Source organism: Rhamphochromis sp. 'chilingali' (genome assembly GCF_963969265.1).
Source record: "Rhamphochromis sp. 'chilingali' genome assembly, chromosome: 17".
Lineage (NCBI taxonomy): Eukaryota > Metazoa > Chordata > Actinopteri > Cichliformes > Cichlidae > Rhamphochromis > Rhamphochromis sp. 'chilingali'.
Window position 1 is genome coordinate 1900985 of NC_137944.1, and position 19783 is coordinate 1920767.

General features: G+C 44.4%; 1 protein-coding gene across 1 annotated transcript; it reads left to right on the forward strand.

Moving 5' to 3' along the window:
• Nucleotides 1–1825: 1825 nt before the first annotated feature.
• On the forward strand, nt 1826–19766 carry sema4ab (sema domain, immunoglobulin domain (Ig), transmembrane domain (TM) and short cytoplasmic domain, (semaphorin) 4Ab). Its single transcript, XM_080862585.1, has 15 exons — nt 1826–2173; nt 2740–2906; nt 4440–4600; nt 5687–5746; nt 6224–6322; nt 6508–6601; nt 8310–8432; nt 8707–8834; nt 9438–9619; nt 10452–10596; nt 15163–15352; nt 15515–15630; nt 16419–16582; nt 17177–17271; nt 17568–19766. The coding sequence occupies exons 2-15, from the start codon at nt 2810–2812 to the stop codon at nt 18383–18385; spliced, it is 2472 nt and encodes an 823-aa protein (XP_080718711.1). The 5' UTR covers nt 1826–2173; nt 2740–2809; the 3' UTR covers nt 18386–19766.
• The last annotated feature ends 17 nt before the right edge of the window (nt 19767–19783 follow it).

Below are 19783 nucleotides of genomic sequence, written 5' to 3' on the forward strand. Positions count from 1 at the left end.
CATCGTCTCAAAGAGCAAACTGCGTTTTGATGGTCACATCAGTGTGGTTTGACTGATTCTGCAGCTACACCTGGTTTGTGTATAACGGGGTCTGCAGGTGAAACAACCCGAAGGGAGATTTTTGAGTCAGATCAAGATTCCCCAGCAAAGCATCAGGATAGAAATCAAGAAAAACAGCAAGATTCCTAACAAAAGGTATGTCCACACGTGACACATGTTGACCTCATATGTGTTTATAAAAACACTTTACATGTTGTGTGCTAATGTAAAAATTCATAACTAGAGACGTGTTGTTCAGCTAACATACTGCAACAAGTAACAAAAAAGGAACATCGGTTGGTTGAAGACTTAATCGAACTCACAATGAAGGCTTGTCTTGTTGGATGTCATGTATATACTACTGACATGTACAAAGCAAGGGCAGGAACTGCTTTCTCTTCACTTCTCCGTGTACCATAGCCTGAGACATCCTGCATGTGAACTTCACTCAGAGATGGAGAAAGATAAGCACAACAGACCAGGAGAGGAGGAAGCGCAGTTATATTCAAAGGTAAGGATGCTGTTTGATAAACTGGAAATATAAAGTTTACATGTAAGTGTTTTTAAACCAGATGCTGTGTCTGTACATGTGACAGTGTCTTGAACAAAGGTAACTTTGTGTTATTTAAAAACAGTCATCAGATTAGTGCAGGTTAACTATTAGTTTACTGTACTGTGAAGTTAAAGTACTGAACAGCATGTGACTGGTGCTCATGGTCAGAGTTACATCTAGTGTTTAAAGTTAAGCTGGTGATGCTTCAGTCAGTCATTGAACTTTCTACTGTAGAGCATAGAAATCAGCCAAGACAAAGGCTGCTGAATGCAGTGGTATAAATGCACTCAGAGCAGCACACATCAGCTGATCACAGCCTGCACACTAAAGACATCTCAATAGAAATGATTGTGCTCATCTGACTCATTTCCCTGTTTAGAGACAAAGTTGTTCTCTACAACAGGACATAGCCATTATTTATTTATCTATTTCCTTCTTTTTCTCTGCTCATGTTCTACAAGCTAAGTCCACTTATTAGACTTGTTGGTATTCCCCGTGTACTGACATTATTTTGTTACTAGAATAATATTTTAGCCTTCTTACTTTGAGTACTTTTCAGAGCATGTACTTTTTCACTTTTACTTGTGTAAAAAAGTTGAATCTGACCATCCTGCAGCTGGACTAAACATCACAGCTGTCCTACAAACCAGTTTCCTGTCAGGATTTTGCTTTTTTGTTTGTTTTGTGTGTTTACTTATTTCTTCCTGGAAAGATAAAAAAAATATCACTCATCTAAACGATATGAGATGGAAACCTGTTGGTCATTAGTCAAGTAGTCAAACCCACACCAAGGTGTCCACATATTATTTCTAAAGGCCTTGTTAAAGAGGAGGCCATGCTGTATACACCAGGGGTCTTAAAGTCACAGCCCAGGGCCCACCTGCGGCCTACTCACACTGATGTGAGGAGATATAATGCAGCCTTAAAGTGACTTTTTTGTTTGTTGTTGAGTGAAATGTTAAAATAAGTTCTTCAAATGATTGAATATGAAGGCAACATGAGCAGAGGCACAAACATGAGAGGGTGTGTTAGTTCACTGACAGACTCACAAACTAATGCGCACACTTATGTCTGCACTTCGGTTTTGTTAAATATGAACACAATGACAGCAGAAGTGCTGCCACGTGTGCACAGGCAGAGAGGACCAATGAGTTTATTTGGTAGTTCAATGAAAGGCTTCAGTTAGTTAAGAGGGAGGAAAATGCAGTTTTATCTTATTATGCAATATTTGATATTTAAAAAACAACTACATTTTCAGAAATGTTTCTTTGTTTGTTGGTTTGTTTGTTTGTACTACTTGAACACTAACGTGGCCCACAGCGCATTTGGTTTGAGACCCCTGGTACACGCAGCTTGAACCTGGGGCCTGAGGAGGGCCTGTTGCTCGGACGTTGTAATGAGTACGGCCGCCCTGCAGGTGGAGGCCGGGCTTCCTAGATCTGCGAATGGGAGGAGGCATTGTTGTTATAGTAAAGGCTGAACCACGGTCAGCGTTTTCTCCTCGCGTTACTGATCCGCGAGTGTTGGACAGAATATTGGTGGTTTGGGAGCGATGGAAGGAAAACGGGGAGGAAAGGAAACGTAAGCTGACTTTTCTGTCTTTGTGTTGTCGCTCTGTAAGTTTTTCTAAGATAGAGTTATTTAGCACACAAGAAACTGTCGTCATTGCATCGTTACTCCACGTAAAACGCCCCAGCAGTAATCTGTAAACTCTGCGGGCTGTGCTGGCGGAGCCGTCCGCGTGCATGTGTCGCGTTACAGGGTCGAGCTCATCTTCAGGTTCGTGTTTTTTAAATCAGCGACATCTCCACACTGTGGAAACGTCGAGGCGCTGCCTGAGCTGTGACTCTTCATCACAGCAAGAAACAAAGACACAGCTGAACAAACAAAACGCAGCGACGGACCCATGTTCTCCTCATGTTCCTCCTCATGTTCCTCCTCATGTTCTCCTCATGTTCCTCCTCATGTTCCTCCTCATGTTCCTCCTCATGTTCTCCTCATAGGTGATATCTCTGATTTCTAAACCTGTAGCTTTGATGCTTAGGCATATAAACATTAACGGAGTTACACAAACTCACCGTTGAAACAACACAAATCAATGCATTTGATTAGAGGACTGTACGGTAACGTGTGTGCATGTGTCTCAGATGGAGTGATGGACAGCAGAGTATGTGAACTTCAGTGTAAACGAGGCCAGACTCCATTATTCCTGCTGTGATGGAGATCCCCATCCTGCTGCCACTCGCCCTGGCCTTGCTGGGGTTTCTGTGCCCATGTGTGACAACACTGACTCCCAGAGTCTCCTTCCCCATGGGTGAGTGAAGCCTTTGAAACATCACGTGCATTTTTACCCCCTTTATCATGTTGGGTCATTTAAATGTATTAGGGATAGAACAAAGCACAGCGATGTGTTTGTTCTCTCACGTCTTTCATATACGAAATCGATTCTTGTGCACAGATATTGTGCTGAAACCTCATGAATTTAAAAAAAGGGCAAAATCATGTTAATCAAATTAACTGGGACACAAATGTAGTTGACAGTTATCATGTTAGATGGAGTACTGTGAGATTGTACACTTCAGTGTCTGATTATAATGCAAGTACAGGGCACTGTTTCAGTGCTTGTTTCACATGTAAGTAAAAAAAGAGGTTGAAATTCTGGAAGATGCATAAAAAATAACAGCAATAGTATCCGTGCACAACCACTTTCAGATCTCTTCAGAGATGTTCGGTCAGGTTCTGGTTGGGCTACCCAAGAACATCGACACAGTGAAGCCGCTCCTTTGTTATCTTGGCTGTGTTTCAGTACCTCTGGAGCAGGTTATCATCAAGGATGTCTCTGACCCTGACTAGTCCCCTAGTTCCTGATGGTGCATGATGCAGCCCCCACCGTGCTTCACTGTAGGGATGGTAGGGGCCAGGTGCTAAGCAGTGCCTCCAGAGTATCCTCCACATATGGTGCTTGGTATCTAGACCACAGAGTTAGATCTTTGTCTCATCAGATCAGAGAATTTAGTTTTTCATGGTCTGAAAGTCCCTCAGGTGACTTTTCCACCTGGCCGTACAGGCCTGATTGGTGGAGTGGTGCAGAGATGGTCATTCTGGAAGTTTCTCTTTTCTCCACAAACCAACAGTGGAGTTCTGTCAGAGTGACTTTGAACTTCTTGATCATCTGCCTTACAACGGCCCTTTGACTCCAAGCGCTGGTTCCAAACTTCTTCCTGAGGCCTCTGTGCTTATTGGGACCTTCAATGCTGCAGAAATGTTTCCTCTCCCCAGATCTGTGTCTTGGTTTAATCCTGTCTCCGAGGTCGGCACACAGTTGGTTGGACTTCACGGCTTTGTTTGTGCTCTGACATGCACTGTCAATTATGGGGCCTTAGACAGGTGTGGCATCCAATCAGCTGGATTTATCACCAGTCACGTGACACTTCACAGATTATCAGTGGAAACAGAATTGAGCTGACCTCAAGTTTGAGTGTCGTAGCAAAGGCTGTGAACACGTATGTACGTTATATTTTTTTACATTTCAACCTTGTTTCACTTTGTCATTATGGACTATTGTGTTTAAGCTTTGAGGTAAAATGAATCAGGTTATAATGAAATGTGGATTCTTTCTGTGTGCACTGTGAATTGTGTGTTTAGTGTTGAATAAGTGACTAGATAGCGTGGTCACAATATTTTCTGTGGCATAATAAACGTGGAAGAGACGTTTCGCAGACACCGAGTTCTTCGACATCTAAGCAGTTAACACTCTGTAGCCGGTTATATCTGGATCCTTTTAGTTATCTGTGGATATTTAATCCTAACATGCTTTGTCCTGATACAAACTGCTGTTTGATAACAGATAGTCCTGGGAGACGTCTCATCCGCTTCAACAGCCACGATGTCAGCAACACCACCACGCTGCTGCTCAGTGAGGATGGGGACATATTATATGTTGGAGCCCGGGACTCTGTGTTAGCACTGAATGTTAGCCACAAGGACAGCATCATACTGAGGAACAAGGTAGGGGCTGACTGTTGACAGATGCACACTTATGCATATTGACATAAAGTCACTTGAGATTATGCAAATGCAGATCAGATGGTCTCTGTTAGGAATTAGACTGTGAGGCTCTAAACAGACGTCCATGTGACTACCAATTGTTTATGACGGCCCGACTGCAGAGACAGTGAAACAACCATGTCTGTGCCCTGCTGGTGGACTTCAAAGAAGCCTAACAAGAAGGACTACTTGGCTGTCAAGTCTTCAGCTTCCTGTGTCTGCGACACAGTACAATCACTGCTTCACCATCACTTGTACTTTTTTAAATTTAAAGCACTCAAAAGAAAAACAGCACATTTTTATTAAACTATTCTAAAGTATTTTTGCAAAACATTGCAGGCAGAGTCTCTGTTGCCAAGTTAAAATATATTGAAATATTTATTGTGTTTAAAGCATGAAATACTGGCTCAAAGATAGACGAGGAACCTGGCGCTTCATCCTTGTAGCCTGCACACCACAGCCTGCTTCTATTTTCATTCATTTTTTTTCACACTTGACGTTCAGACAGTAGTTTGAGAATTAGATCAGGACCTTTTCCACGTCTCCTTTCTCGTGTACTCCTATGTTAGCTAAGCTTGCCACATCTTGGCACAATCCGATAATCCAGTCTGTGGACTAGAGAGTACGTCCAGTATGACTAGTTTGACGTTTGTGTACTCGTATGTACCTCACACATTCAGTGTCACAGTTTGCAATAATCACACAGTAAAAAAGTGAAAGCATTTTTAACTGTTCCTGTTTGATGTGCTATTTAAGTCAGGAGACCACGATGCAGAAACCAGTATTTTATGTAGAAGCAGGCAGCTTTTTAAAATCGCTAAATGAATTTCTAAAGGTCCTTCTAAACATTCGGACAAACACAAACTGGGTTAAATCCTTTGTGACTGTAAAACTTGTAGTGCCTGCTTTTGGTGTATTTTTAAAAAAATGCAGTCTCGAAAAGAAATGTGTTCTGGCCCGTGCTGTGATCTTTCACATCACGATCTTTACACGAACCTGCGGCTGTGGTTAATGTGAAGAACTTGATGAACTCTCCTCTTCTCTCAGCTGGACTGGACTCCTTCACATGAAGACCTTGAGCAGTGCTCCATGAAGGGAAAGAAAATGGTAAGTGTTCTGTTTGAATGTATGAACAAATGCTTTGAACCTGTTAAATTACAAATATACAAACCAAACGAGACAAAGGTGCCAATAATGTTCCAGCCCATATGGAAAAGATAGATATAGATATATATAAGATATATATAAATCTTATAAAGTTTTTATCTGTCTTGTATGAAACTTGTATGAAAAGCATACAAGAGTGAAAACAGATATAAGATCCCTTGAAAAATTATATAATGAAACTTGTATGTTTTGTATACTTACTAAAAAAAAAAAATGAAAGTACTGAGAAAGTGGCCACTTTCATGAGTAAATCATATGTTTTTACTATTTCTTTTCCATATGGGAGCTGGCAGTTACAGTCCCTTTTGATGTAACATGAGAATGTTTGAAGTTGAACCAACAGGTCCTGGTTTAGACAAACCGTTAACAGTTTTACATGAGCTGGTTTTGTTGAAATGTTAAACTTTGTGTTTCCAGGCTGACTGTCCCAATTTCATACGTGTGCTGCAGTTCCTGAACACCAGCCACATCTATGCCTGTGGAACGTTCGCCTTCAGTCCACGCTGCACCTACATCGTAAGGCATTTAAGTTGTTAGTTTGTTTAACACTGTGACAGTGTTACAGTGTTACTCACTGTTTAGTGATTGTAGCATAAACTTGATACAAAAAAGCTTGAATTTCCCTTTTTGTGTGTTTGTAGAAATGGTCCATTTAGCATTCACTTCAGTAGCAGCTTGACTTTTTCTCCTTGTCTTCCCAGAACACTGACACATTAACAATGAGCCTCAAGCCTGATGAAGGGAGAGGTCGATGCCCCTATGACCCTTATCAACGCAATACGGCTCTCGTTGTAGGTGAGGAAATGATGCCACAGCATGACTGGATTATTACAACTCTATTTTGGTGTCTCCCAGTGATCCCTGTCCTGTCCCTGTCCCAATCATCCCTGTCCCAGTTATCCCTGTCCCAGTCGTCCCTGTCCTGTCCCTGTCCCTGTCCCAGTCATCCCTGTCCTGTCCCTGTCATCCCTGTCCCAATCATCCCTGTCCCAATCATCCCTGTCCCAGTTATCCCTGTCCTGTCCCTGTCCCAATCATCCCTGTCCCAATCATCCCTGTCCTGTCCCTGTCCCAATCATCTCTGTCCCAATCATCCCTGTCCCAATCATCCCTGTCCTGTCCCTGTCCCAGTTATCCCTGTCCCAATCGTCCCTGTCCTGTCCCTGTCCCAGTCGTCCCTGTCCCAGTCGTCCCTGTCCTGTCCCTGTCCCTGTCCCAGTTATCCCTGTCCCAGTCATCCCTGTCCCAGTCATCCCTGTCCCAATCATCCCTGTCCCAATCATCCCTGTCCTGTCCCTGTCCCAGTTATCCCTGTCCCAGTTATCCCTGTCCTGTCTCTGGCTGGTGGAAAATGCAGGATTGCACAGCTGCAGGATTTATTGGGGAATTCACAGCATGAAGCACTTTTGATGACTTCAAACACGAGCAGTTTTGAAGTTAACCTGGGTAGTAATGGTTCTTGCAGAGCTTATTACCTTCAGGCTGCAGCTGTGCAGTGTTTGCTGTGACCACCTTTATCCTTCATCAGAGCCTGAACTCGGTTCAACACAGTATGAACTTTGTTATGTTTCTTGTTATTTCTTTAATCGCTCTCAGGAATAGTTGTCCATGTTCTTGGAGGACATTTCAAACCTCTTATTTGAATGTTACCCCAACCTATAAATGCCTTTTTTTCGATTAGCGAAGGCTAATCCACGATGATGGGTGTGCTTTTACTGCATTATCAGCCGGTTTGGGATCTTTGTGTTGCTGAACATGAAGCCATTACCAATCAGAATCTTTCCATTAGTAGATTTTTGATCATTGTTTTAAAGATAAAAGGCCTTATTTTATCTTTTACCTTGAAGAAGGTCGGAGGTCCAAAGTAAGGTGATATTTAGAATGTGCATGTCTCAGTACAATGGCAGTAAGAAACACTGCTTTAAATGGCTTCATATATCATCATTATCACTTTGACCTGCAGATCAGTCTGTTGACCTTGAGGAGGTCAGAGGTCAAATGTGACATGACATTTTAAATCTTTATCAAATACTTTCTGCATGTTGATTGCGCACGCCACACATGCAAGTTATAGCGCGACCAATAAATCAGCTTGGTGAACGTAAGACGGTGGATTATTGACATGATTCTACTGTGTAAAGTGGAATCACGTCCACTGAGAACTTTCATCGTGTTTACAGACAGTGTGTATGCACACAACCATGCTGCCAACAGTGTGTATGCACACAACCATGCTGCCAGCAGTGTGTATGCACACAACCATGCTGCCAGCAGTGTGTATGCACACAAACATGCTGCCAGCAGTGTGTATGCACACAACCATGCTGCCAGCAGTGTGTATGCACACAAACATGCTGCCAGCAGTGTGTATGCACACAACCATGCTGCCAGCAGTGTGTATGCACACAAACATGCTGCCAGCAGCCACAAAGATGGTCGAATATATTTTCATTGTGTCGCTGTTGCTCGTCAGTATGATGTTAGATGTTGTCATGTGTCTCAGATGGAGAGCTTTATACTGGCACTGTGGCAGACTACAGGGGGAACCGGCCAGTCATCTCAAGGCACCTCAGCGAGGGCAAGCGTGTCGACCTGAAGCTGGATGACACATTAGGATGGTTGGAGGGTGAGTGCAGCGAGTTCTTCCCCAACCTCAGATATTTGAATTTCTTTAATATTAGATACGTTTATGGCGTCTTAGATCAGTATCAATCCATTTGTTTGCTGGCACATCTTGTCTGTTACCTGTTATGTGGTGGGAATCACAAACATTGTAATAAGTGTTTCTTATTTCTGTTTAATTCTTGAAAATGTACTTGGATTTCCAGCTTTACCATGTCTTTCACACATTGTTTCCAGTAACTGACATTTCTGCTTATGTTACCTTCTGTTTGCCATAGATCCAACTTTCATCAGTTCCACATTTATTCCAGATGAAGAGAAAATTTATTTCTTCTTCACTGAAGTGGGCAGAGAGTATGACTTCATCGACAAGTTCATCGTCTCCCGCGTCTCTCAGATCTGTGTGGTAAGTGGGAACGACGGTGTCTACGAACCGTCCAAAGAGATTCTGCAAAGATTTAGCAGTGCTCTGATATTTGGAATTTTCTCCCAGGAACAAACAAACTTCACGAGCAGACCAAACCCGTCACGCAAACACTAATAGTCCTCATTCAGACACAGGAAACAGACAGCCAGTCACATGTGTGTCCAAGGCTACAGATGCAGTTATAGCATAACAAACCTTAAAATGCACTGAATGTTATGTGTTTATGAAATACAATGGGTGAATGTGCCTGCAAAGCCCTTTTAGTGGTCAGTAAGGCTGAATGTCACCATCACAGGCTGTAATAACAACTTTGTCTCTTTTGATCTTCTCAACATGAACTGGAGTGATGTCAGTATTTAAGAAATCCCCCTGTAAGGTAACTTCTTAGTGCGTCTGACGGTGCAGGGGAACTTAGTCAGCAAGGTGAAGCTGAATTTGTGACTCCACCCACATGACTGGATGACATCTCCAAGATTTCTACCTGTCAGGATTGTTATTCATAATTCTGTCAAAGGGCTGTAACTCTGACCTTTCTGTAATATTATGTACATGATAACATCACAGTGTTCTCTCATTTGTCAGAGTGATGTTGGAGGTCAGCGGACCCTGCAGCGACGCTGGACCACGTTCGCAAAAGCTCAACTGCTTTGCCAAGCTGACCATGAGCTGCCCTATAATGTGCTCCAGGACATAGACACCCTCCTGCCTGCAGAGGGCGCTCCTGTGGATGACATACTCTTTTATGGCATATTCACCTCTCAGTGGTGAGTGATGATGTCTCCTGAAAAAAATCACCATGTTTCCATTAATACAAACTTGCAGTTGAGATTGAGAAGCACAGTTTTCAGATCTTTGACCTACTGTGTAGGTGAAGCATGCGTAGATTTGATCTTTGGGGCATTTAGAAAACTGCAGTGATGTATCCATGCCATCTGACCGGGGAAGCATTCAAATCTGAGGGATGTGCTCTTCTGTACCAGTCAAGGAAGGCTCTCGTCATGCTCACGAGTCCTCCAGGCAGTCTTTCTGTGGCCTTCAGGGGCGAATTGAGGGTTGATATAACCAGGGCTGCACATAAGTGGTCCGCAGGTGTCAAAATAAAAGACGCGCACCAGATAAGAAGTTGCAACGCACGTAAGATTTTCTGGAGGAGGACAGACATTTGTTTAGAACTCTTAAAGATGTCGAAGAAGCTCCTTTAAGCAGTTACTTTGGTGTTCCTCCACCTCCAAAGAATAGCAGAAGGAGTCCGAACCACAAAAGAAGCACGTATCCTCGGAAAAGTGGTTGCAGGAGGTGAGCTGGCTTCAAACAAATGATGAACGCACAGAGATGTGGTGCAGAATGTGCCGTGAAAATCCCACTCTAGTGGACAAAAACACTGCCTTTGATATGTACGCAAACGCGCGCTGCAACTTCTTATCTGGTGCTCGTCTTTTATTTTGACACTTATGTGCACCCGTGGACATAGAATACAACAGAGAAGAAATACAATTTAAAGGACGCACATTTAAGAATGAAACAAGTTGCTTGCCGTAGTTCCATGTTTCTGATTCTTCGTGACTGTATTCTTAATGTTTGTTTTTGATTAACCAGGTCTGTCAACTCTGGGCGATCAGCAGTGTGTTCCTTCCGCCTCACTGACATCAAATCGGTCTTTTCTGGTAACTACAAAGTCCTGAACCGGGACACATTACAGTGGAGTGCACGGGTTCAAGAGAAGGTCGCAAATCCAGGCGAGGTAAATGGTTACTTATGAAAACTTATTTAGAGTAAAGTCTCCATGAACCAGCGGGTGTACGTGCACACACGCTGCCTTCATGTGCAAAAACTAATTACATATTCACAGCTGTGAGAAACTTTAATTCTCAGATGTAAAAGTTTCACGATTATTTGTCGTCTTCTTCCACGTCATTACTGCCGTCTGGTCCTTCCTGCTTTCTCACTACTTCCTACTTCTGCTCTTGGTACCAAGTTCACACTTTCACAGTTAGCTTAGCATTCTTTATACAGATGTGGATAAAATTATTAGCATGAAATTTCAAGTTTTTGTCAAAATTTTGACAAAACAGAACAAAGGATTTCCAACATAGCATTTCTAAGCATGCTAGTTTTCTTTAGAAAGCATAAATGATATATATTTACTCACAATAATAGAATTATCTGAGAAAGTGTTTTTTCCAGGGTCAGTATAAATTATCCCTGAATAACAAACCAGGTTGTGCAATGATGTGCTTTAACTCTTTAAAGCTGAAAGCTTATAAAATTAAGTTAAAACTGAGGTTCCAGTGTCTCGTGTGTCACAGAGAAAGCAGCAGCCGAAAACCAAATCAAATCTGTTTACATGAGAAAAATGATTTTTGATGCTCACAAAGCAGGAGATGGATACTCAAAGTTATCGCAGCGTTTCCGAGTTGTTCTACTGAGATGTATCATCGAGAAATGTAATGAGAGCCGAACAGGACAGAACAACTGTTGCAGAAGTGAAAGATTTTAAGAAAACGCTGCCACAACACGAGTGAATGACTTGGCCGAGTTGGGAATCGGAGTCTCAAAGAAGATGATCACTTGACTCCTGCACAGGAACTTACGACCTCAAACCAGACTCAGCCTGGAGCAGGATTAGGGGAAGTGCGTGCTTTGGTCAGATGACATTAAACTACAGCTCTTTGAGATGCTTCTTATTTTTGGATTTATGAAGAAGAAGGATATGTGACCATTTTAAACCTCAAGCACTCTGCAGCAGAAACTGGGTCATCGTTTGTCTTCCAACATGACAACAACTAAAACGTACGTCTCTCCTGGTGAACGTTATCGACTGACCTGCACAAAGCTCCGACTCGGATCTCGCTGAAAATCTGTGGGTGAACTGAAGAGAAGAGTCCATGCCATCAAACCTGGAGGAGCTACAACAAACGACTGCAGCCTGATATACAGCAAAAAGTGAAGAATAGCATCGGGGAGCTAATAATGTTAACCTCAGTATTTATTGGTTTTTTGGAAAGAAAAAAAAAGTTTGGATGAAGTTATTTGGAAAGTTGTGTCAAAAATTCCTTTCTCTGTTTAGTAACACCGGGGAAATTCAGTTTACCAAAGTAAATGATATTTTTTCTAAATGCATCTGATAACGACTGTGTTGAGTCTGTTCCTTCCCATTCCCTGCAAGGCCACCTGGGTTGGCTGGAAGACTGTTTACTTAGCCTGGCAGGGCGAAGGACACTGTCTCAGCTGAACTATGGACACACACACACATACATATACTGATACTGATAAGCACTCACCGACGCATCACCCTCCCTACCGCGGATCCAACGCCACCTCCAACGCTTACCTCCCCTCTGATCTGGACATCGGGTCAGTTGGAGGCGCAGTCCTGTATCTCCCCCTCCTGCAGGAGGGGGAGATACAGGAGAGGTGGAGGAAGATCTCAGCCTGGGTGTTTATTGTCTTATGTAGTCTGGAAGATGAGTGGATGGTGGGGTGGGTGCAGTTTTCTCTGTGGTGGGGTTGGGTGGACTGTCCCGGGCTCTGTGGGGCCGGGAGGCGCTGCTGCACTGGGCCCCGGTCTGGATGGGCCTGGGCCCCCTTTCCCTGGCGGGTCGCAGAGTATGGGGGTGCCTACTGGGGTCAGCGGGGGAGCTGGCCCCAGGGAGGGGTCACTTGCCCCTCCCTCCCTTCCTTCCCTCCCCATCTCCAGCTGCCTCCCTCTTCCCGCTCCACCACAACCACCCACACATGCAGGACCTTGGAGTAGGGGTATGTCACCAGGGTGCAGAGGAGGCTACCCCCCTCTGTCCCCTTCTGGCTGCCTCTGCCTCAATTTTATCCCACAACTTAGACATTCACATTACTCACACTCTCATTACACATACATATAGGATCTTGGGGGTGGGCACGATACACGGAGTCCAAATTACCATCAGGGTGTACACCCCACCCCTGGCGTCGTTGCCCACCTCTCAATGTTAAATACACGTAGACATTGAGGGCTAGCAGGAGGGACCATGCGCTTACCTGCTGCTCTCTGGCAGGTAGCTCCAAGCCCTCCTGGGTTTTAAATGCACCTTAGAACACACATGCATCAACACTACAATGAGCGGGTGGAGGGAGGTTTGGAGTCTTCTCTCACCCCCATTCTCTGCGGCCTGCTGGAGCGGGGGGGCTAGGAGGAGGAGTTGGCCGTCCGACTGCGGTCTGGAGTGTGGGGCCTCCCTGCTGCTGCGGAGTCGGGGCGGTCTGCTTCTCCCCACCGCAGGGAAAAGGGTAACACCACCTGGGTCTGGGTGCAGTTCCCCCCTCCAGGGGCAAGGGTACCTAGACCCGGTTCGTAGAGTACGCTTGGGGAGTGTGATCGTGTGTACAGCGTCTCTTTATGTCTGTCTCCACGTTGGTTGAGTGTGGAGTAAGTGCATATGAGAGCATGAGGGTGGGAATGGATGTTTGTATCTGTGTGTGCCTGTATGTCTGTGTCTATATGTCAGGTTGGGTGTCAGGCGCCACCTCTCTGGGGACATCTCAGGCCCTCCAAGGTTTGGAGGCCTATCTCCCCCCACCACCACTTCCCCTGCCAGTGGCGGACTCCCTCAGACATCGGTGCGTTGGTGGTTCTTTGTGTCCGGGGATGGGCGTCCAGGTACACACCGGCTCACTCCTTGGCGGCCGCTTATCGGGGCCTGGGACCTGGGGCTCGCTCGGGCCACTTCGGAGGTGGGGTGCCCCCGGCCTCTCGGCCTGGGGCTCGGTCACTCAGGCGCAGCTGGCTGCCGGCGGAGCTCACGGGCGCGTCACTGCAACTCCCCCTGGCTTCTGCTCCGCGGCTGCTGAGTGAGCCCTCATCTGGGACTCTCCTCAGCTCTTTCTGGGACAGTGGCGCGGCTGCCCCTCTGTTGGTCTTCCTTGGTCTCTTGTGTTCTGGGGGCCTCTGGATGTCTGGAGTTTTGATCTCCTCCATACCTGCTTCATGCCCTGGAGGACGGGGCTGTGGCCCCCCCACACCCTCTAGCAGATCATTACATGAAGGAACCTTTAAAAAAACAAAAAACAAGCGCGTCCATGCTCACAGGTGTACACACGGGTGATCACACCCACAAACTACACCCTTTTTGGCTCCTACCTCAAAGCACACTGTGTTCTGTTGATCTTATGTGCTGCACAATAATGTTTAACATTTAGTATTTACTGTCATATTCCCATATATCATTGTGATGTTGTTTATTCTATTACTCTTGTTCTCTTCTGCTTGCTTTCTTTTTTCTTTCTCAGCAGGTGATCCAGGTGATTGATATATGCATTTTTTTTTCTCTGCCCGTTCTGTTGGTTTTTGTCTTTTGCCCTTCTCCCCCGTCCCTCTTCTCAGCTGTTTCTCTTTCCCTCTTTCTTTCTCCCCTTCTTTCCCCCAGTCAAGTCTGTCCCGTATTCAGTAAGTGAAAATAAAATAAACAATAAAAGGTGAATCAAATGGACCATTACGGCAAGGCTGGGATGGTCAATTTGGTAAAGTAAATCCGTTGGGCATCTTTCTTTGCCTTTAGACAACAATTCTGATGCAAAAGAGCCAAACGGGACAGGCAAAAAAAAAAAAAAGTTGGAGGCGCAGTCAAAGATTGCAGCGGTCCCAGATCAGATGTACACACTGGAACTCTTTCCCATGTTGCTGTCTGTGTTTATTGTGCTGTGGTGTGTTGATATCTGTGCATTCCTGTATTATCCTTTTGTGTTGCACATTTCAATATTTTTTTTCCTCGCTACCTGGCCTGACCTGTCTCCCCAATGTGATGTTTGTATTGTATGTATGGTCGGCAAGGTCTGTCATCTCGGTTGTGGGCAAAAGACCTGCAGCTGACAAATAAAGGCTATCTCATCATCATCTCTCATCATCATCTCTCATCATCATCTCTCATCATCATCTCTCATCTCATCTCACCCAGATTTTAACATATTTCCTTTTCCATACTTTCATATTTCAACACACCCACTAATGTGTTCAGAATATTGTAAACTTATTAACATCGACACTGTAGTCCTTATTATAAATGTTTTCTTAAAAATTCTTTAAATGCTCTACTTCACATTTCAAAGCGCTGTTCAGATTTGAAACATGTAACTATGGGCAACATAACAGTCGGCAGGGTGAAGTGGACAAGACCCACAGGCTGAGGTGTAACCTAAATACGTTAGAGCGTTGAGTGAGTGAGCAGGGAGCAGTTTCGCTGATGGCACGCTCTCTGCTGCTCATAATGTGCGATTAAAAAAGTGCCGCACAAATGGAAATGAATACAAAAATAATTTGTGTCAACTTTTGTGTTAGTGTGGCCTGCACAACGCCTCAGACAATGCCCTGCGCTTTGTCAAAGAGAACTTCCTGGCAGATGACAGTGTGCGAGCAGTTGGAAGGAACCTGACCATGGTGTCTGCTGAAAACACCTACAGCCACCTGACTGTCCAGAGGGTCCAGGCAGCCAACGGCAAACACTACACTGTCCTGTTTCTGCTTACAGGTAGGACTGCAGGCAGAGCAGTAAAATACACAACTAACACATTTCAAAGGCTGAACTCTTCCACGACTACCAGGCTGACACCTCACAGTACAGGTTATATCCTCTCAGCACTTCTTCTTGAATAGTTTTATGTTATTAATGATTTCTTTTCTGATGTTTCAGAGTCTGGTTACTTGCATAAAGCAGTGCTGCTACTCAGAGGGGCCCATATCATCGAGGAGATTCAGGTCTTTGAGCAGCCTCAGCCTGTCAGGAGCCTGAAGCTCTCCATACCCAAGGTGCACGCTGCTGCTGACGTTTGGTGGTTCAGTTCCATTTAGGTTTTTAGACTATTGGAGGCAATGGAGACAAAGACGTGGCAATGACCATAGAGAGTTCCTGTGTGCTGCTTTGAGGGTTAATTATTTATGTATTATTATTTAGCTCCAAGCTACACTGCTAAATAAAATAAAGGAACACGTAGGAAACCCATCTCAAGGTCATGCTGGACGTTCATACTGATATGGACCGACGGACACGTCAGGGACAAAAGGATGTCACATTGTTGGATGCAAATGAATTCAAAGACACACTGAAAGATCAAAATGAAACTAATGATATGGCAGACTGGTCCATTTTGCCCAGATTCCATTGCAGCAACTCAAAGTAGTGCTCAGTCCTTTGTATGTTCCCCACGTGCCTTCTATGCCTGACAGCATCAGGGGAATCTCCCAGTGAGACAGCAGATAGCGTCGTGGGGAATCACCTCTCTGAGCTCAGGGACAGTCGGAGGTGCAAACTGGCTGCATCGAATGGGACGTGACATAATGTCCCAGAGGTTTACCGTGCACTCGGTTCAGTTATCTATTATTTTTATGAACATGCTGGAGTCCTTAACTGATCAATTTGCAAGTCTGGGTAAAAAGTAGACTTGATCTCTGTGTTGTTCCAGATGTTCTGCAGGTAAACCGTTTGAACTCAGTTTTGCAAACTAGATAAAGTTTCTCCATCACAGTGAAGCAGGATGATGTCATTGCGACAGAGTACTATACAGACATGTCTGAAGGCTTATTCTGTCCCACTGCAGGGAGTGATTTATATCGGCACGTCGGAGGGCGTCGTGAAGGTCCCGACAGCTAACTGTTCTTTTTACTGGACCTGTGCTCAGTGTGTTCTGGCCCGAGATCCCTTCTGTGGTTGGGATCCTGCCAGTAGGGTCTGTGTGATGGTCTCTACAACAAACACTAACCTGTGAGTAACACTACATTTTTATTATGATTAATACATTCAGCACACACGATCTGCTCACATATTTTATTATGAAACACAAGGTTGCACAATGAAACTACATCAGCTGAGGAAGGAGTCGGTAATACCAAACTGTGCAAAGCTAGTCAACTTTTATTCTTGACCTTGTAGCTTTTGAGCCGGTAGCACAGCTTTGTTTAAATGAATCATTTACAGGCGCGACCACACATCTGGATACTCCAGGTGGGATTATACAACATCCATGTAGGAATTTCCTCCCTCTCGGTCAATGTTTAATGGTCTTGTTCTTATCTACTTGGCACCTTTCTATTCTTCCTGAGCACTCAAAGCGCTCCGTGCAACTTTTTCCTCTGTGAAAGTGTGTTGTAACATTCACACACATCATACTTGGGTTTGTACCTTGCCCAAGGATATTTGGCAGATTGAAGCAGCCAGGGATCAAACCACCAACCTTCCAATTAATAGATGACTGCTTTGTGAATTTCATGTTTTTACTTCTGGTTTGAGGATTGGTCATCAGTGGGGAATCTGTGAAACCTAGTGCCCACCTTCTCTGTTAATGGTTTCCCTCCTCAGAGCCCAGGACATAGAAAGAGGAAACGCTGAAGAGGCATGCAGCAGTGTTTCATTAAATCACAAGAGCAGATTTGGTCCAAACAAACTGCCTGCGGGTGAGTATAACATCTTTTTAATATCTATATTAGTCTGAAGATTAAATGGAGGAGAAAAGTCTAAAAGGAATGAAATAAATCATGAAAAGTCACACGTCTGAGGTTTTGTGTGGGCTGTGAGTCAAACATATAAAACATGAATTTGCTTTATTTAACTTTTACTTTTCTAATTTAGACATGATTGTGTGAAGTTCAGATTTTTCCAATAGATTCTTGTTTAGAAGCACGGTCATTGTTCTTAGTTTCTGTGATATCCAAACACCTGTTTCTGATGCAAACTATAATCTGTATGTCAGCCTCGTGTCCTCCAGGCGAGCTGGTGTCTGTGTCTCTGAACGAAGTCGTGCGGCTGCAGTGTCCTGCTGCATCACGACTGTCTCAGCAGCTCTGGGAGCGTCCCAACAGTCGGCTGTCCTCAGACTTGTATCTGAACTTGGAGGATGGGAGTCTGAGCTTTGTGGCCACCCCTGCCACACTGGGCCACTACCTCTGCCTGTCCACTGAAAATGGCTACCAACAGACTATGGCCATCTATCATGTCAAGCAGAAGACCAGCCCTCTGTCTCAAACTCCAACCAGCTACACCCAGCCTCGGACAAATGCCATACCCACAACACAATCTATGGCCAAGCCGGGATCTGGACTCCACATATCTGTAGGAACAGAAACGCACCAAGGAGAGTCTAAGACAACGCCATCCAACAGGAACACTCAAGTCACCACCAGACAGCTGGGCAAAAACCTGACCTCATGGACAAAGCAGCCTCGACAGAGAGAATTAGAGCTCCGGGATGGGGAAGCGCTGCTGGCCGCCCAAGCCCCATGCTATTTAAAGGAGCTGGTAATTGTGTCACTTTTGCTAGTGCTGTCCCTCAGTTTGTTAATCACCATATTTCTGTTTGTCATCACACAGCGCTGCAACCACAGAACAGCCCCACAAGCAGCAACCATAGACTCTGACAGAAGGACCCCTGTAGAGCAGGAGGCCCGAAGGGCGAATGTGTTTCTGAGCAAAAGGAATGAACAAGGACAGCAAAGTGGACATGGCAGCGAGTTGGTTTGTAACGCTGCGCTTTCAGGTTCTAATGGACATTTGCCTAACACCCCCATCTAAAGAGAGGTACAGTGTTACAGATGAAAAAAGTCACGTGGCACTCAAAGACTCCTGATCTATAGGAAGTCTTTGGCAACAGGAGGAAAAGGATTTAAAACTTTATTTGAAGGGCGAGGAAGTAACACAAACCATTTTAAAGTGGTTTTCATGGGATTTGACTTATTATTCTATACATGCAGTTTTAATGTCCTGGTGTACATTGAAATTACAGCTCAGTTTAGGTCACAAATAAGGTCCCATATGCAACTGAAAGTGGCTGCTGAGGGGGGCCATCCCAATCGGTAAGATCTGTGATCGTACTAATAAATCAAAGAACTGTGCGTGGGATCACTTTTCTCAACAGCCATTTACTGGCAGCATTTGTGAGTATTGTTGTGGTGGAATAAGAGGCGTGGGGAAATGAATGTCTCACAAATATAAAGCTTCAACCGTTACACCTAAGTGCCAGACCCTTCCTCGAACCCTCAAACAGGCCTTTGAAGGGTTGTGAAAAATGTCTTCCACAGTGTCATTGCTGTGATCTCAAATAGCCGGACAACAACACACAACAAGACTGTAAAATTACACAATTGTTCTGCACAGCTACATTTGGAACAGGCGCAATTGCTGTATAACCGTGTGTGTTGTAACTGCCCAGTCTTTTTCACAGCTCGAACTGGTGTATTGATGGAGATCAAACATTTGTCACACTTGGTACTGGACCCGCTGAGGTCCCAGTTCTGATAACTGACTTGTCTGTAACACTTTCACTGCTGATTGCCTGAAGCTGACACGCTTTTGTGTGGAAATAACTGGAATAAAGTTTGCACACGATTCTAAAAAGACGAATTTAGCAGCTGTTTCTGGCAGCCGTAGCTTTGGTGGTCAGTAATTGTGTTCTCCTAAACTGTAACATTTAGGTATTTGTAAGTAGTGGTGACAAAAACCTGGTTAAAATCTCTCTGAATAGGAGCACTGATCCAATGAAAAGCATAACTGTTGATTAGCTGTGACGTGTTGGTTCTGAATGTTCTGGTTGGTCGTCATATTATAGCTGGTTATGTTCTGACTATTCTGTTCTCTCTTGATAGCTTCATTTGGTAAAAGGTACAGTTCTGTCCAATGCAGCTGCTTCTTTAAATATTTTTATAGATTAGTCAAATGCAACACCAGTAACTGCCACAGTCGGCCAGTTGTACAGTTGTATGCACCTTTTAGAACAAGAAATCATTTGTTTCCATATATTACATTTTGATCAAAATGTGTAAGGATCAGAAAATGTATCCAAAGACGTGTGTGTGTGTGTGTGTGTGTGTGTGTGTGTGTGTGTGTGTGTGTGTGTGTGTGTGTGTGTGTGTGTGTGTGTGTGTGTGTGTGTGTGTGTGTGTGTGTGTGTGTGCGTGTTCACATAACTTTGTA

Excerpts from the sequence above, each read along its gene's own strand:
- sema4ab (XM_080862585.1), top strand. The coding sequence starts at position 2,810 with ATGGAGATCCCCATCCTGCTGCCACTCGCCCTGGCCTTGCTGGGGTTT. Across the intron at positions 5,747-6,223 it reads CCATGAAGGGAAAGAAAATG|GCTGACTGTCCCAATTTCAT; the intron begins GTAAGTGTTCTG and ends TTGTGTTTCCAG. Across the intron at positions 10,597-15,162 it reads AGGTCGCAAATCCAGGCGAG|TGTGGCCTGCACAACGCCTC; the intron begins GTAAATGGTTAC and ends CTTTTGTGTTAG.